At 41.0% G+C, this 17,661-nt stretch overlaps 1 protein-coding gene across 4 annotated transcripts in view; it reads left to right on the top strand.

Annotated features, from left to right (window-relative positions):
- ASAP1 (ArfGAP with SH3 domain, ankyrin repeat and PH domain 1) overlaps window positions 1–17,661 on the top strand; it is a 411,321-nt gene that overhangs the window by 376,302 nt on the left and 17,358 nt on the right. For 2 of the 4 annotated variants that reach the window (XM_073632258.1, XM_073632256.1), the window contains 6 exons: window positions 2,462–2,569; window positions 5,519–5,747; window positions 10,343–10,504; window positions 11,742–11,811; window positions 13,083–13,141; window positions 17,145–17,653. In XM_073632258.1, coding sequence (XP_073488359.1) covers window positions 2,462–2,569; window positions 5,519–5,747; window positions 10,343–10,504; window positions 11,742–11,811; window positions 13,083–13,141; window positions 17,145–17,653 — 1,137 coding nt within the window. Of the gene's footprint in view, window positions 1–2,461; window positions 2,570–5,518; window positions 5,748–10,342; window positions 10,505–11,720; window positions 11,812–13,082; window positions 13,142–17,144; window positions 17,654–17,661 lie in introns of all 4 variants that reach the window. The other 2 variants (XM_073632260.1, XM_073632259.1) reach the window with 2 other exon arrangements.

Here is a 17,661-nt window from a genome sequence, read left to right as displayed (position 1 = left end):
TCTGATGGTTAGTACCCTCTTCACTTTCGATTTGAGACTAGCATCAAACAAAAACATCCAATAGACTGACTGTGTGTACAATGCTTAACACCTTAATGCAGAGAATGCATGAAAGTAAAAAACCTATAACCTTTACAAGCACTTTAAATAAACAGCATGCCTTCATTATAACTATCCTAAATCCACTCTTTATTGTCCTAATTTTTGTCCAAGTTTTTACCTGTTGATCATGCGAGTATTTGCTGTTGGGTCCTCTCTTCTTGTCTGTGGCCAGCATTGCTGCAGTCCTGTTGCTGAATTTCCAGCGTTGCTGGCCCAGCACACTTGTTTCCCTATTCAGCAAAGAGCAAACATCATCATGTTGCTGCTTCCTTCAGAAATGTTGTCAACCTGGAGATATTGCTAATAAAGTCCACAGAAGAGGTAGTGTAAGGACATCATTAAAGTCCACTCACTGCCCAGAGAGGAAGAAGAGCATGTAAAGAATTGCAGTTGCATTACTAAAATAATATATTTAAATAAAACAATTTATGGCCAATTTTAAGGTTTGGGTGATGGATGTTTACATTCCTTGTGACAGCAATAAAAGTCATCAAAAAAAAAATTTTTTTTTAAAACACAATTTATAAATATATAATTAAATTTAAAAAAAATGTTTAAAGCGCCCCCGTCCCCGCGAACTCGCGCAGCAAAGAAAACGCATACGGAAGTCGCGCCCGCATATGTAAACGGTGTTCAAATCAAATTACGTGGGGATCTTGCGAGCCACAAGTGGGCCAATGCCTCTATAGTGTAAGTCAAATATTTATAAGCAGCAAACACTTCACCACGTTTCACTCTGTGTATTTGAAATATATGTAACCAATTGTGTCTGTGCTAAAATGTATATAAAAAAGAAAGATAGTGCAAAAATATTTCTAATATAGTAAAACCATAATTATTATGCCAATAAAGACATATACATATGAATATACATATAATAAGTGCAATCCTTATATAAAAAAATCCTCAAAGTGCATCATGCAAAAAGTGAAAAATATATAAATATAGCTATAAACGTAAAATCCAAGTGCTGTTCTTGTGACAATCAAGTGTCCAATCAAAATATAATCGGCTGATTAAAACCGGAACATAAAGTGCAAATATTCAGTGTCCATAAATTAAGTGTCCATCATGCGTCTCCTAAATGGTGTCCATATCACAACATGCTTAATGTGCTCTCCTGTGGTCACCCAATTGTGCTTGCGCTCACCTCTAAGCGTGTGACACGGTAGTTAAACGGTGTCTAACACGCATTGGAGCCACTCCTGGGCTCATTCAGGGTACGTTGGTGTGTATTCCAATCCTCTCAGGTAAAACCAAATGACATTCATATAAAAGAAAGAGAAAGCTCCATGGTGTAATACAGCTAGGGATTTATTAACAGAAAAAGATATTCCTCCAGGAGGGTACTCACAATCTGCAGGTGCTTTAGTGCACCAAACTATCTAAGGTATGATGTATAAACCACGGCTCGTATGGCGTACGGTGTGGTGTGTATCACCTCCTTCTCTGCTGACAGCTCCGTCCTACCCCTCCCCTCCCCCTGGTGTTCAAATCACACATGTGAGGTATCGCCGCGATCGTCAGAGCGAGAGCAATAATTCTAGCACTAGACCTCCTCTGTAACTCTAACCTGGTAACCGTAAAAAAAATTTAAAGCGTCTCCTATGGAAATTCTTAGGTACTGTAGTTTGTCACCATTCCACGAGTGCGTGCAATTATAAAGCGTGACATGTTTGGTATCTATTTACTCGGCATAACATCATCTTTCACTATATACAAAAAAATTGGGGTAACTTTACTGTTTGGATTTTTTAAAATTCATGAAAGTGTCCCTTTTCCCAAAAATTTGCGTTTAAAACACTGCTGCACAAATATCGTGTGATATAAAATATTGCAACAATCTCCATTATATTCTCTAGGTTCTCTGCTAAAAAAATATATATACAGTATATAATGTTTGGGGGTTCTAAGTAATTTTCTAGCAAAAAATACGGATTTTAACTTGTAAACACCAAATTTCAAAAATAGGCTTAGTCATGAAAGGGTTAAATGTGTGCCTAACCAGTGTGCTGTTTTTACTAAGGGATGTGCTGGATTTTATTTCCATGCAGGGAAAAACAATCCAGCACATCCCCGCTGACAGGACAGAGCTCTGCCTTGTTTACATAGGCAGAGCTCTGTTCTGTTTTCCTCCCTGCCGATCAGCAGGTGCCGGCGAACATCCATTGGCCGGCAACCGCAGATAGGTTTCTGCTGTGACTAATAACAGCAGAAAGACCCCCTAAGCGGAAATGTCAGATCATGTACTAGATATGTGATCCGGCACAGGAGAGCCACTTTGCCACTGTATAATGTCAATATGTGGTCAGAAAGTGGTTATAGGGACAGCTGTCATTATTTGTTTTATCTTTTACAGCTTTCCCAAGCTATGGCTGGTAAGCTGAATCCACACACCCATGTAGAGTATGACTGGAACCTGCGACAAGAAGAAATTGATGAGAGTGATGATGATTTAGATGACAAGGTAAGATTTACAAGTTTAGGTGTCTGTCTTGCATGCATATATTTTAATTTAAGTAATGATTAAGAAGCTGTGCCTGTGATGAGGAATAATACAGTCTAATCTCACAACATCTCGAAAATTGCCGTCACAGAAAGAATTGTTCCCACCACTATAATGCCCTGTACACACGGTCGGATTTTCCGATGGAAAATGTGTGATAGGACCTTGTTGTCGGAAATTCCGACCGTGTGTGGGCTCCATCACACATTTTCCATCGGATTTTCCGACACACAAAGTTGGAGAGCAGGATATAAAATTTTCCGACAACAAAATCCGTTTTTCGGAAATTCCGATCGTGTGTACACAAATCCGACGGACAAAGTGCCACGCATGCTCAGAATAAATAAAGAGATGAAAGCTATTGGCCACTGCCCCGTTTATAGTCCCGACGTACGTGTTTTACGTCACCGCGTTTAGAACGATCGGATTTTCCAACAACTTTGTGTGACCGTGTGTATGCAAGACAAGTTTGAGCCAACATCCGTTGGAAAAAATCCTAGGGTTTCGTTGTCGGAATGTCCGAACAAAGTCCAACCGTGTGTACGGGGCATTAGACTGAAGGATTAGTCCACCCAAAAATCACATTTCACTGGAAAAGCTAGTTGCTTGCATTTAATGCTAACCTTCTGAATTTAAAGCAGAGTTCCAACCACAGATTTCTTTTTTTTTTTTTTTTTTTTAAATATATCTGTTACTATCATATGATAATGCTTTTGCATAGGCTTGTGTTGTAAATAGCGCCGCTTTAGTTATTGTTTAAATTAAAAACTCACCTTATATTCCTTATCGGGCGTTCCTATCTTGCTTGTGAGCAGGCGAAGCCGACAAGCATAAACTTCCGGGTTTCAGTGCTGCTGAATAATCAGCATGCACCGCCCGTTATCGCGCATAGGCAGTAAGCTAATTTAGCAGCGCAGGAAACCTCTCGGGTTGCCATAACAACGGGCAGCGTCGTCGGAAGTGGCCGCCCCGTTGTCATGGCAACCGTGATAAGCCTATCACATACCAGGATTCTAGCCCTCGGCGCTGCCCAGTAACTCCTGGGAAATGATGACACACATCTCCCAGGAGCACTAGTGAACACAGGCGCCGAGGGAAGTGATATCAGGCACCGTTGAGTGGAAGGGGGCAGATTACAAGAGACCCCGTAGAAAAGCCCTGAACAAGTATGTACAAAAAAATATATATATATCGAATGTTTTTTCTGATGTTTTTTTCCAGTAAATTAATGTAAAGTTAATTTTGTGGGTGGAACTCCGCTTTAATGTGTATGTCAGTGCAAAATGTAAAAAAAAAAGTACATCTTTTCAATACTTGCACATTTCCCCAAGTTTTTTTTTTTCTTTAAAAACACTGCAAGTGCAGAAAAGTACCTGTTAATCTGCCATAAAATCCAGTGAGCTCCAGTTTTGACTGACAACACAGTGCCTTTGCTGCACTGAAATCTCAATCAGCGTTGTCAGCCCTGCCTGCTTGACCAAAGTGCCAGTTTCCCCACCCCCTTTCTAACCCTCTTCACATGCATACATTGATTTCTTCCCAAGCAAAACAATGCTACCACCTTGACTTCCAAGAGCCTGCCTACACACTGGGGGAGATGTACTAAAACTGGAAAGTGCAAAATCTGATGCAGCTCAGCAGAAAAACCAATCAGCTTCCAGGTTTTATGGTAAAAGCTTAATTGAACAAGCTGAAGTTCGAAGCTGATTGGCTACCATACACAGCTGCACCAGATTCTGAGTGCACTGCTTTTAGTAAATCTCCCCCATTATGTCTAGGGAAATTGGCACTTGAATGCCTTCTTGAGTAGGAACTGAGTTGCCCAGTGTTTCAAGAATTTTGATGATGTCACAGGGAGTAATAAACACTGTTTATCACTACAAGAACAAGGTACAATAAAAAAATAATGCTGGGGGAGGTTTGAGGGTACATTTTGGTTCCTACCTGGAAATACACTGTTTAGGTCCTTTTCAGACGAAGCAGATTTGCCTGCTTAGCGGGGGGATCCTTCCACTGATCCCTGCTGAGCAGACGGATGACAGATCCGTGTCCGCTCCGCTATGCAGAGCGGACACGGCCTGCTCTCCTCTATGGGGCGGTTAGAAACGGGACTGCATTTCTGTTTCTATCCGATTTGTTATCCGATCTGATCCACCAGACGGATGGCGAGCATATCACCATACGTCTGTTTTTATCAGATCTGATGCCCAGCGGGTGTCAGTGGACACTTCTGCTGACATCCGCCGCCCCATAGAGAACAATAGGTGGTTTGTCCGTTCAGGTCCTCCTGAAAAACGGACAGGCAGACCCGATTGGTCTGCTCGTGGGAAAGGAGCCTTATACTTCAAATTGTGCCCAGGAATATGTATGCAGATTAGAAATCCACTTTACTGGCTGCATACTTCTTCCAGGTCAGAGACACAGAATGTATTGAAGCCAGGAACAGCCAGACAACTAGCATTTTCAGTAGGAGGTCAACATTAGTAGTTCTTAATACTTCCTTCATGACAGGTTATTAATTTTAATTAAGCCTAGAAAAAGGTTAGCTCACAGCTTTTTGATAAATGTCTCCCTTGATCACAAGGAATGAGGAGATATCATAAGGTGCCCCTTTTTAGGCTTTTTCCTTAGGTAGTTGCCATATATATAAGCCCCAACAGCCACCTTGGAAGAGGGTGTGAAAGGGTTGTATCTGGGTCACATCAGCATGTATACAGTATGTGGCATCTATACAACCACCAGAATTGGTGAAACATTCTACTTTGTAATGAATGTTGACTATACATATTAACCTTCGCTCCATGAAATCTGGGATAAACCACAGTGATTAAGTGATATTGTACAGACTTTAGTAATATAATCTCGACAGTGTTTAACTAGCTTTTCTCTTCTTCTTCTTCATCCCAAAAGCCTAGTCCAATCAAAAAGGAGCGCTCACCAAGGCCGCAAAGCTTTTGCCATTCATCTAGTATTTCCCCCCAAGACAAGTTGTTGCCTGGGTTCAGTACTCCACGGGATAAGCAGAGATTGTCTTACGGGGCCTTCACTAACCAGATCTTCATGTCCACCAGCACAGACTCGCCAACGTCTCCCATAACCGACGCACCACCACTCCCGCCTAGGAATGCAGGCGGAAAAGGTATCTTCAGAACTTTTCACTGACGTCTCTATAATTGGAATAACGTTAGCAAACTATGAACCTGATTGGTGTAACATTTTGTTTATTAGTCCATTTAGTACTATATTCCAAAAATTAAAGAAAATTCCAATATCACCTATTATGTCAAGTCATTGGACACTTGATTCATTTCTGCCTCCTATTTCTTAAAGATTGATTCCGGTGGTGAGGTAGTTTTAGTTTTGGGCGAGTGTTATCCCCATTTCAAAGCCAAACCTTGGGTTTTCAATAATATAAACGTTACAAATACTGTTGCAAAATTTTACCACTGGAATCCCTGAAAAATGTATTATTCAGCTACAGTTTGACTTTAAAGCAGCACTCCATCTTCTGTTTATGTAACTAAACTACATGTAATTTACCTGACAAAATGTTATTCCTCTTATAGCAGTTCTAATGTCATATATTCAAGAATTACCCTGATATTTAGAATCTGCAAGACTCGTTGTTATAGTGGAACTTTACTCACAACTTGATTAACCACTTAAGGGACCGAGCCTCATTCTGAGATTTGTTGTTTACAAGTTAAAAACAGTTTTTTTTTTTTTGCTAGAAAATTACTTAGAACCATCAAACATGATACATTTTTTTTCTAACACCTTAGAGAATAAAATAGCGGTCGTTGCAATACTTTCTGTCGCACCATATTTGCGCAGCGGTCTTACAAGTACACTTATTTTTGGGAAAATATACACTTTTGAATTAAAAAAATAAGATGACAGTAGAGTTAGCCCAATTTTTTTTTATATTGTGAAAGATAATGTTACGCCGAGTAAATTTATACCCAACATGTCATGTTTCAAAATTGCGCCCACTCGTGGAATGGCAACAAACTTTTACCCTTAAATATCTCCATAGGGGACGTTTAAAAAATTCTCCAGGTTGCATGTTTTAAATTACAAATTCTACAGGTTGCATGTTTTAAATTACAGAGGAGGTCTAGGGCTAGAATTATTGCTCTCACTCTACCGATCGCAGCAATACCTCGTGTGGTTTGAACACCTTTTTCATATGCGGGCGCTACTCACGTATGCGTTCGCTTCTGCACGTAAGCTCGTTGTGACGGGGCGCGTTCTAAATTTTTTTTTTTTTTTTTTTTTCTTAATTCTTTTATTTTTACACAGTTTAAAAAACAAATTGTCACCTTTATTCCTATTACAAGGAGAGTAGACCATTGTAATAGAAAAAAAGCATGACAGGACCTCTTAAATTTGAGATCTGGGGTCAAAAAGACATCAGATCTCATATTTACACTAAAATGCAATAAAAAAAAAATTGTCATTTAAAAAAAAAATATATAAAAAATGGCCCTTTAAGAGCTGTGGGTGGAAGTGACGTTTTGACGTTGCTTCCGCTCCCAGAATTGTTATAGAGACAGGTGGGGGCCATCTTCCCCTCACTCGTCTCCATGCCCAGCAAGGGTGAAGATCCGATCGTCGCTGCCGACGGCTCCAGTAAGCGACGGAGGGCACCGGAGTGCGGCGGGAGGGGGGGGGCCTCTTGGTATTGTATTTGTACGGGAAAAAATTGTGTAACCAAGACCACGCATGCTCGGAAATGAAAGAATACATTACATTACAATACCTGACATCACTTCTGAAGTTGTATTCTGTCATACGAGAATTTCCGTAACTTTAGTAATCTATTGGTTTTTCATATGAGACTGGCATGCAACAAAAAACTGATAACCATTTGTCCAAGATTCTTATCGTGTGTACTAGGCATTTGACATTGCAGAATCGGGGGCTTACGGATGGACCCCTCATTTTTATTTGATTAAATTATTAAATTAGGTTGTCCAGAAGTTAAACATTTTCCATTTGTTTACAGAGGAAGACTGTTCATTAATTTAGGGAGGCCATAGTAATCCATTCACTATACAACGGCAGTGCTTGAGGTATTTCTCCTTCCTTGAACACCTAGGAAAACATCAAAACACCCAGACTGCAATCTTTCTTCCCAATTAACCTGACAGATAAATGTGTTGTAGTGTTACTTTTTTCTAACGAAAAATTGATTCTCTAATTAGTTTATCTTTTGCAGGAGACCTGTGTAAAGTCTGAGCCACTACCAAAAATCAGCATCTCTGATTGTTGTTGGTGGAGGTGCTTGCACACCTAAGTATTATGTTCTAAATGTCTATTCAGTATCTACGGAAACTTTTAATGACCAACTTATTCGAATGAGCAGTGCACTTAGCACAGGTCATTTGACATAAGGGTTCAGACTCCATATAGCCCTCTTATCTGCTCTGTAGGTTATGGAGCAAATTCAGGCAATATATCAAACCGTTCAGTGAGCTACTGATGCTTTCCAGCAAACCCTGCAGCACTAATAAAGTGTAACTGCACTTTTTTTTTTTCTCTGGAAAAAAATGTAACATATACTTTACGTCCTAGCTTCCAGCAGATTCTTGTAAGCACCAGTGATGTCGCTAAAGCCGCCCATAGATGTCTCGGGCAGTTCAGCAGGGACCGGTCGAGATTTGATCCATGTATGGACAGGCTGAATATAGCCAAGTTGATCCATCGATCTACTTGGGTACAACCAGCATGTCGGATTTCCTGCTGAACTGACCGAGACTCGAACCATCTATGGCCGACCTTAGTCTGATCAGGGGATCACAGGAAAGCTTGGGCTCCCCAAATTTTTGAGAAGCTCCAGCACTTTGCAGTAGTGCATTTTTGCAGACTTAAGATCCTCAGCTTTCTAAGGATCCCATGATGAGGCCCATTGACATTATCCTCATCTAGGCAAGCACGCCAGAACTTGGGGTGTAGGGTGAGTATTCTACCCCATTCCACATAGGGGGGAGGCTGCAATATAAGCAAACCTTGCATTTTGTATTCCAAAATTTGCTTTAAAGGCTTGTGTATACCACTGTTAACCGCTTCAGCCCCGGGAAGATTTTACCCCCTTCCTGACCAGAGCACTTTTTGTGATTCGGCACTACGGTTTGGGTTTTTCTCTCCAAGGTTGTAAGTTATGTTTGAAATCTACCTTAAATGGCTTGGGGATGTAATGAACATGTATGGAAATAGTTTTGCCTTTGTGAACCTCTTTAACCGCTTGCCGCCTATGTAACATCAAATGACGTCATTGACTTTGAGCAGTGATATCTGAATGATGGGTGCAGCTACAGACATCATTCAGATATTTTCTTTTAGCTCCGGCGATTCCCTATACCCTAAAAACGATCATAGCGGCCGCTTGATCGTTCTTACAGGCGGCGGGAGTAGGGTTGCCACCTCATCCCTTTGAACCCGAACACATATGAATTACACAGGTTCTGAGGCTAATTTAATGCAGATAAGACACCAAGTAAGTTTAATTACCACTCTAATCATCCACAGAACCTGTGTAATTAATAGGTGTTCAGTTTTAAAGGGATGAGCTGGCAACTCTAGGAGGGAGGGGGCGCCCCCCCCCCCCCCTCCTGCTCCCCTCCGGTGCTTCTGCCGACTCACTCCTGCCATCGGCGAATCAGAGAAGGGAACTGCTGACGCCAGATGCTGACCGTAGAGATTCCCGGTGGACCAGACGGTCCCCGGAGTCTCTATGATTGTTCGGAGGCCGGGCGCAATGTTATCACGTCATGCCTGGCCCCTGAATTTGAAAAAATGGCGCCGCCTTGGCTGGGAAGCTGAGATCCATTTTCTTTTTTTCTTTTTTATTTCAGGCTTCCCAGCCTAGAGGTGAGATGTGGGAAATTATTGACCCTATATCTCACTGTGAAGAGGACCTGGCACGCACTATTCCTATTACAAGGGATGTTTACATTCCTTGTAATAGGAATAAAAGTGATCAAAAATAGAAAGTGTCAAACTAGAAAAATTAACAATAAAAAAAAAAAAATTAAAGTGCCCCTGTCCCCGTGTGCTCGTACGCAAAAGCGAACGCATACGTAAGTCGCTCCCACATAAGTCGCTCCCACAAATCACACGTGTGAGATATTGCCACGATCGTTAGAGCAAGAGCAATAATTCTATCCCTAGACCTCCTCTGTAACTCAAAACATGTAACCTGTAAAAAAAATTAAAGCGTCACCTATGGGGATTTTTAATTACCGAAGTTTGGCGCCATTCCATGAGCGTCTGCAATTTTGAAGCGTGACTTGTTAGGTATCTATTTACTCAGCGTAACATCATCTTTCACATTATGCAGACAAATTGGGCTAACTTTACTGTTTTTTGTTTTTTTTTTTAATGCATGAAACAGTTAGAAAAATTACTGCGCAAATATCATGCGAGATGTAATTTTCTAGCAAAAAAATGATTATGATTACATGTAGGAGAGAAATGTCAGAATTTGCCTGGTAGACAAGTGGTTAAAAAGGATTAAAAAAAAAAAAATTGAAAAGCATTCTGCACTCTATTTTTTTTATGAAGGTGCCAAGGTAATGGCATAAGAATGATACTGCAAAATATTTAGCCACAGAATTTTGCTTTCACTCGTTTGCTGACCCGGCAGATGAACTGAATGTTGGTAGGTGTGTATGTAGGACCCTGGTGTGCTACTCAATCATCATAAGTAAGATGTTTTGTATACTTTTCCAGTTACATCTGGTCCTACTTCAACCCTCCCTTTAAGCACCCAATCCCCTAGTGGCAGCTTCACATTATCCAAGAAGAAAGCTCCTCCCCCACCCCCTGGACACAAACGAACTCTCTCCGATCCACCCAGCCCTCTACCTCATAGTAGGGGGTCAGTCCCTTGGGGTGAGTTGTCACATTTTAATTGGCGGGGCTTTGTGTCTCTGATCTCCGCTTTACTCCTACTTCCTGTATGCAGCACACACCTGTCCCTTTACTTTCCTTTTATACCTTCCTGCTCCTATGCAATTATTGCTTCAAGGGTTTATACTTGACGGTGAATGCTTTAGGCATACGAACAGCAAATTTTTGATAAAGTGACCACTTGGTGTATTACACCCAGGGCCACTATACAGCAAAATTATTTTCAATAATTCTAATTAAACAGATTCTAGTAAAAGTGGGCAGAACGGAAATGCAGACAGTGAAAATTGTTACATTTTCCCACATTTGTGGTCAGTGTAACTCCCCTTACCTTGGTGATCGGTGGGACAAGTGCTCTGTTAGTGGGTCCCCCTCACATTCGTAGCAAGTATAGAAGGCTGGTATTGGTTGTCTTTGGGGGAAGGGTCACCTTAATGGTTGCCTTATACTGATTAGTGGGAGATTACAATGGCAGCATGTGGGAAAAATGCCCCCCTTACACAGGAAAAAAGAAGATCATTGGTAAGAGTGGTAGCTTATCTGAGAGTCAGAAATTTCTCTGTAAACCCCTAGCAACCTTTGGAGTAACACTAGGGCTCCACAGAACTCTGGTTGAGAAAGATTGGACTAGCGGGTAGTAATAAAATTTGCAAATAAAAAAAAAAAAATTGCAATATGTGTAATATACTTTGTTTGAGTTTGGCTGCCATGTTAACCGTCACATAGAGGACAATTTAAAAATGTTCCAACTTCATCCTTCAAAATATGATAAATCCCCTCCATCTGGTTATTTATTTATTTGTATTTGGATTAAATTGCTGTTAATTTTTTTTTCCAATGCACAATGCCCTGGAACTACTGCAGCTTGGATAGCAGAGTAGTAGCAGACTGTATTTTAACTAAGCTACTCCAAACATTTACAAGAAATTGAGTGTATCCCTTTAACAAGAAAAACTTACAACAAATCCTAGCATTTGTCTTTCAGAATAACATCCCTTTAAATGTGACTCCATACTACAAATGCCCCTTTCGGTGGCAGTAGATAACTGCTAGCATTGCTTGTGAACCTTCTTATTTTCCCCTGCACTTTTCAGTCTTTTATCTCCTTTACTTTAGGGGTTTCTTTGTGTTCCCTGATTATTTTTTTTTCTTTTCTTTTTGGTAACAATTTTACTTACATTCTGTTAACTGTCATTAGTTGTGTACATTTTCTCACCAGGTAATGACACAGGCTCTACCCCACTGGATAAACCCATCAACAAGTTTGAAAGGCTTTCCCACTCTGCCAGGTACGTGACAAGGACCACCAAAGGGGGATATGAACTAAAATTATCTTTCCATTTTTATTAGAAGAAAAATGTTTAATGCCAATTTCACGCTTCCGAATGTGCCCAACAGTAATTGACCCACAATGTTTTTTTTTTTGTTTTTTTTTGTTTTTTTTTGTTTTTTTTTGTTTTTTTTTGTTTTTTTTTTGTTTCCCATCATGAATAGAAAGCATTACCATAATTTAAAGTGTACATTATAGCAAAAAAAAAAAAAGAATTGTATGCAGTACATCTTAGCAGTACATATATATTTTACATGTTTCGCCCCTTTAAAAAAAAACAGATATTTTTCTGCCAGAAATGCACTCGGCTCCTAAAGTGGAAGAAAAGCCTACGGCATCCCATAGATGAGTCAGTTTTTTTATTTGGTTAGTCAGTGGGTTGAACTTAAAATAAAAAAAAAAAACTGACTCAATCCCACCCCCCATACACACACTCAATGTGGATGAGGTATTGTATTCTGACAGCGGAGAAGACTGATCAGCGTTGCAGGCTAGCCTGCAGCGGGGAGACTGATCAGTGTTGCAGGCTATAGCCTGCAGCGCTTATTGAGCTGGGAAAATCTGACTGAGCAGTTGTACCGAGGTCGATTGGTGTCCCTGCTGAACTAGCCAAACTTTGATCCATGTATGACCAGCTTAAAGTGTTACTAAACCCACGCTACCACCGTGCCACCTCAGCCCACCTCATGGAATTATTCATAGAGACACACTTTAAGTGGTATATTTAACAGACCAATAGGGAGCAAAAAAGAGAAGTTCACTGTTAGGGTTTACATACACTTTAACACCTAACTCCAGCCAAAACCTTTTTTAATTTCGTTTTTGAGAGAAATAGGTAAGAGGCACGAATCTTTATTGCTGTCCTCACTGGGGGGAATTTTCCTCATTCCTTTTCCCTGTGACACCAAAGCAAGATATGAGAAGCTGGAGGTGTCACTTGGACGTGAAGGCACAGAGACCAATATATTTCTGACAGATATTTGAAACAATTCCCATACTTCGTGTACTTTTGTTGTCTCTATCAGTGCCATATCCCTTCACTTCTTGTCTTTTGTGACACCCTGTCACCATGACAGAAGGTAAGTTTCCCTAACTGCCACACAAATGGCTATCAAAAAAATGACAGAGGTTCTGAAACTTGCTCTCTGAACAAAATTGTTTGGTTATGTTTTCAGAAAAAAAATCTATTCATATATTTTTGCCCTATTTTTGTTTCATTTTCTTTTTTAGTACGGGACCAACAAAGACTGCACTAGGGCCCAGAGTTCTGCCAAAACTACCTCAAAAAGGTAAGCTGCAGTCTTCATGTATAAAAATGATGTACCTGATCACCTCATTGGTATATACAACACATCTGCCACTACCATATCTTTCTTATCTTATCCACACTATGTGGACACCTGACCATCGCACCTATATGAGCTTGTTGGACATCCCATTCCTAAACCTGTGTATTTTAATATGGAGTTGGGACCTCCCTTTGGCAGCTATAACATCTGACAGTCTAGGAAGGCTTTCCACAAAAATTTGGGGTGGGAATGTGTGCTAAAATGCCAACGCGCAAATGTAAGATCAGGTACTTGGCTCGCAATCGGTTTCCCAATTCATCTCAAAGGTGTTCAGTAAAGCTGAGGTCAGGTCCCTGTGCAGGCCAGTCACGTTCCTCTACACCAGTGTGTCTTTAAACTATGGGTTGTAGATTTAAATTAAGTCCCGGAAGTGTTAGAGATAAGTGGCCACTTAACTTTCTTCTCTAGCAAGAAATTGACAGATCTATGCTTAACAGCACAGACGCACATGCTGAGCAAGAGAGCATACAGGGAGGGGGGCATGGAGGCAATTACCCAGGCAGGCTTGTGAGGTGAAGAGACCCTGTGCTAGTTTGAAATGTCTACTACTAAAAGAAGAGAAATCAAAGGTTTACAGAAATGAAGAATGTGGTCAATGTGTGGAAGCTTTTAGCAGTAAAAGCCTTAAATTTAACTTCTTGGCACCGACGGCATGCAAATATGCAGCTTCCCGGCGGGTGGGCCTTGACGCCGAGCGGCCGCATATTTGCGTACAATATTGCAAAACCAGCTGTTATGAGAGAGCACGACCTGCGCGCTCCCTGCATAGTTACCGGCAGGTAACGGACGGAGCTTTCCGATTATGTGACAGCCAGTCACAACGGTCACATGATCATAATACCCGCCTCGTGGCCTCTTGAACCCCTTAAAGGGATGGGAGGCACCGGTGCCAAGGGGTTATCAAGCTAAAATTGCTGCTTTTTTTTTTTTTTTTTTTTAACAAAACCCCCAGGGCATGACAGTACATCCAAGTAAAACAGCGTTTTTATCATGGAAGGTAGTCATTTCAGGCAATATCAGCTTGTATGAGGAACAACAAGCTTGTAGGACAGTAAGTGTGGGTACCTAGCTATTTTAGGCAATGTAGTTTTCACATGCAGTCCTATCCCCTCTATTATATATTATAAATACAGAAGCTGCATTAAAGTGATATTAAACCCCAAACCAAAAATGTAATATGTTGCGGCTTACCAATCATTAGATGTGATTGGCTGCATTAGATTTCCTATTTTAAGCTTTTTTTCCCCTCTTTTTTCACCTGGTGATCTGGCCAGTAACACACCTCCTGTAATAAAGCACCTCCACTCTGAATGAAGGAACACAGGGGGCACCTTTGGACAACAGTATGGGGGGGAGGGGAGTGTTAGATGTACTAGCAGAATTGGATGCACTAACAAATCAAAGCCAAACTTCAGCTCACAAACTCCAGATTTATAATCAGTTACAGTAAACATTCTTTTGGGATAAAGGTTTTACGTAAATTAATAAAACTGATCATTGTAAGCACCCTGTCGGTGGTAAATAGTTTGCCTCATCCCTCCTAACTGCTACATCTGCAGGACAGCTTGTTCTGTGTTAAAACAACAGACTTATTGGTAGGATCACCAGGTGAAAATAAAGAAAAGAAAGCTTAAAAAATAAAACCAATACAGCCACCACATCAAAGATTTGGTAAGCTGCAATATAATATATGTTTGCTTTTGGGTTTAATCCTGCTTTAACCATTGTTTTGTGTGTTTGTTTTATTATATCTTCATTATTTTTCTTTGTATGGCTTTGCTAGCATGTTGGTAAGAATTCTCTTCTTGGGTCACAGCACAACAATTTTCTTAAATATTAAGTGAAAGAGGCAGCGCTAGCAACAGATAAACCAAGTAAATGCTATCGCTGCTGTAAAAAAAGTGCTAAAACTTGAAAATTGAAAATAAAAACGATTACAGCGCTGATAGACGTGACTTAAATATAAAGTGCTGTGTGCTGACAATGAATGCAAAAATTAATTATTGGTAATATACAAGGTGTATGGATCATAAATGGTGGACTACATATCACATATAGTCTAGAAATGAGTATTCGCAACTTTTAGACAACTGCTATGACACAAATAATAAGTGATAGGTGCAATCCAAAAACAACTGCTGATTATCAAAATAACATACATGAGATGCAAGTTGTATAAAAATAAATATAAAGACCATTAGTGCTACCCAATTAATAAAAAAGTGAAAATCAAACTGACACAGCAATAAAATAAATGCTAACAGATACCAATAGGCTATTAAAGTTGAGATGACATCTGCTCACAGAGTGGAGATATTACTAATAACAAATAGTCCCAAAATAATTGACAACAGCTGGACTGGTCACAGGAATCTTGGACAGACAGCCTTGCAATGACACAGCGGCTTTCAATCTGTAATGTCAGTCTGTCTCTATATGGTTTAACAAGAGGTACCTCTAAAGTGGATAGGTGGATGAAATGGCTGATGTTTCAAATCAATGGACTTGCGATTGACTCATTGCCCGCCATTGGAAATGAAGGTAGGTCACCAATAGTGACCTGTAATCTTGTGTTGCTGTGTTGGGTAATGTCAGTGTGCACTGACATTACCCAACACAGCAACACAAGATTACAGGTCACTATTGGTGACCTACCTTCATTTCCAATGGCGGGCAATGAGTCAATCGCAAGTCCATGGCTCTATTGATTTGAAACATCAGCCATTTCATCCACCTATCCACTTTAGAGGTACCTCTTGTTAAACCATATAGAGACAGACTGACATTACAGATTGAAGAGCCGCTGTGTCATTGCAAGGCTGTCTGTCCAAGATTCCTGTGACCAGTCCAGCTGTTGTCAATTATTTTGGGACTATTTGTTATTAGTAATATCTCCACTCTGTGAGCAGATGTCATCTCAACTTTAATAGCCTATTGGTATCTGTTAGCATTTATTTTATTGCTGTGTCAGTTTGTTTTTCACTTTTTTATTAATTGGGTAGCACTAATGGTCTTTATATTTATTTTTAACAATTTTCTTAAGCCTAGTACACACAGGCCGAATGTGGGGCGACATCGGGAGGTTCAGTAAAAACCGGCCGACATTAGACTTGTGTGTATGACAGCTGGTCTGACACAAGCCACCTGTTTGGCCGGTTTCTGTCGGACATGCATGCTGGAAAACCATCAGCCGACCGGCTCCCGATGGGACGGCGGATGTCAGCAGATATGTGTCTGCTGTCCCCACCGGCATTCGATCCGGTCTGCTGAAAACAGACGGATAGGGATACCTTTTGCCATCCGTCCGGCGGATTGGACGGAAACGGACATGCAGTCCGTTTCCATCCGACTATCCCATAGAGAACAGTGGACTGTGTCCGTGTTTGCTCTGCATAGCGAAGCTGACACAGACCTGTCATCCTCCTGCCCAGCAGGGGTCAGTAGAGCAGGCGGATCCAATTGGATGGATTCCCGCTCCGTCTGAAAGGGGCTTTGAGGACAACTGCTCTACATCATCCTCGCCAAACCATGTCTTTATGGATCTGACTGTGCACAGGAGTACAGTCATACTGGGACAGAAAGGGGCATTCTCCAAACTGATGTCACAGGACTGGGTGGGAGCGCACAATTGTGCAAAATGTATTTTATACTGTAGCATTAACAGTACCCTTCAGTGAAAACACTTTAACCCTCTAAATACTGGAGGGGTATCCACATACTTTTGATCATATAGTGTAGGTGTGATTGTCAGGTATCCACAAACCTTTGCCCACATAGTGTGTACGTCACTATCTCTTTATAATAGTAATAATTACATATATGTCCATATAGGAATTATGACTTGCAAATTCCATACACACAAACATATGAACCTTCTCTAACTGTTACAATGATATTTTAAATGCTATAGACTGATAATTGTGTCCCTTGACTCTCTTTCAAGTGGCACTTAGAAAGATTGATACCACTCATCATCTCTCGATGGACAAATACAACCAGCAGCCAGACATCTTCCAGAAATCTCCACAGCCAGGAGACCTGCCACAGAAACCGCAGCTCGCAGATCTTCCTCCAAAACCACAGCCTTCAGAATTCACACAGAAGCCACACATGGGAGACCTACCACCAAAGCCAGGAGAATTGCCTCCTAAGCCTCAACTGGGAGACCTGCCACCAAAACCACAGTTGGGAGACCTGCCTCCAAAGCCACAGCTCAAAGATCTTCCACCCAAACCCATCCTGGGAGACCTGCCGCCCAAGGTACCTATAGTAGAGACTTCTCCTAAGCCTCATACACCAGAGACGAACCAAAATTCTCAGCCACCGGAGGTGGTACAAAACTCCCAGCCAGCAGATCATGCACCTCTGCAGAAGCAGGCTTCCGAGGCTTCCAGCGACGGTCCGCCACCTCTTCCAGAAATGCCAGTGCCACTTCCTCGCAAAATCAATACGGTGAGTTT

This window comes from Aquarana catesbeiana, linkage group LG05 (genome assembly GCF_042186555.1).
Source record: "Aquarana catesbeiana isolate 2022-GZ linkage group LG05, ASM4218655v1, whole genome shotgun sequence".
Lineage (NCBI taxonomy): Eukaryota > Metazoa > Chordata > Amphibia > Anura > Ranidae > Aquarana > Aquarana catesbeiana.
Note: the sequence above shows the minus strand (reverse complement) of the source record. Positions and strands in the feature narration are given on the sequence as shown.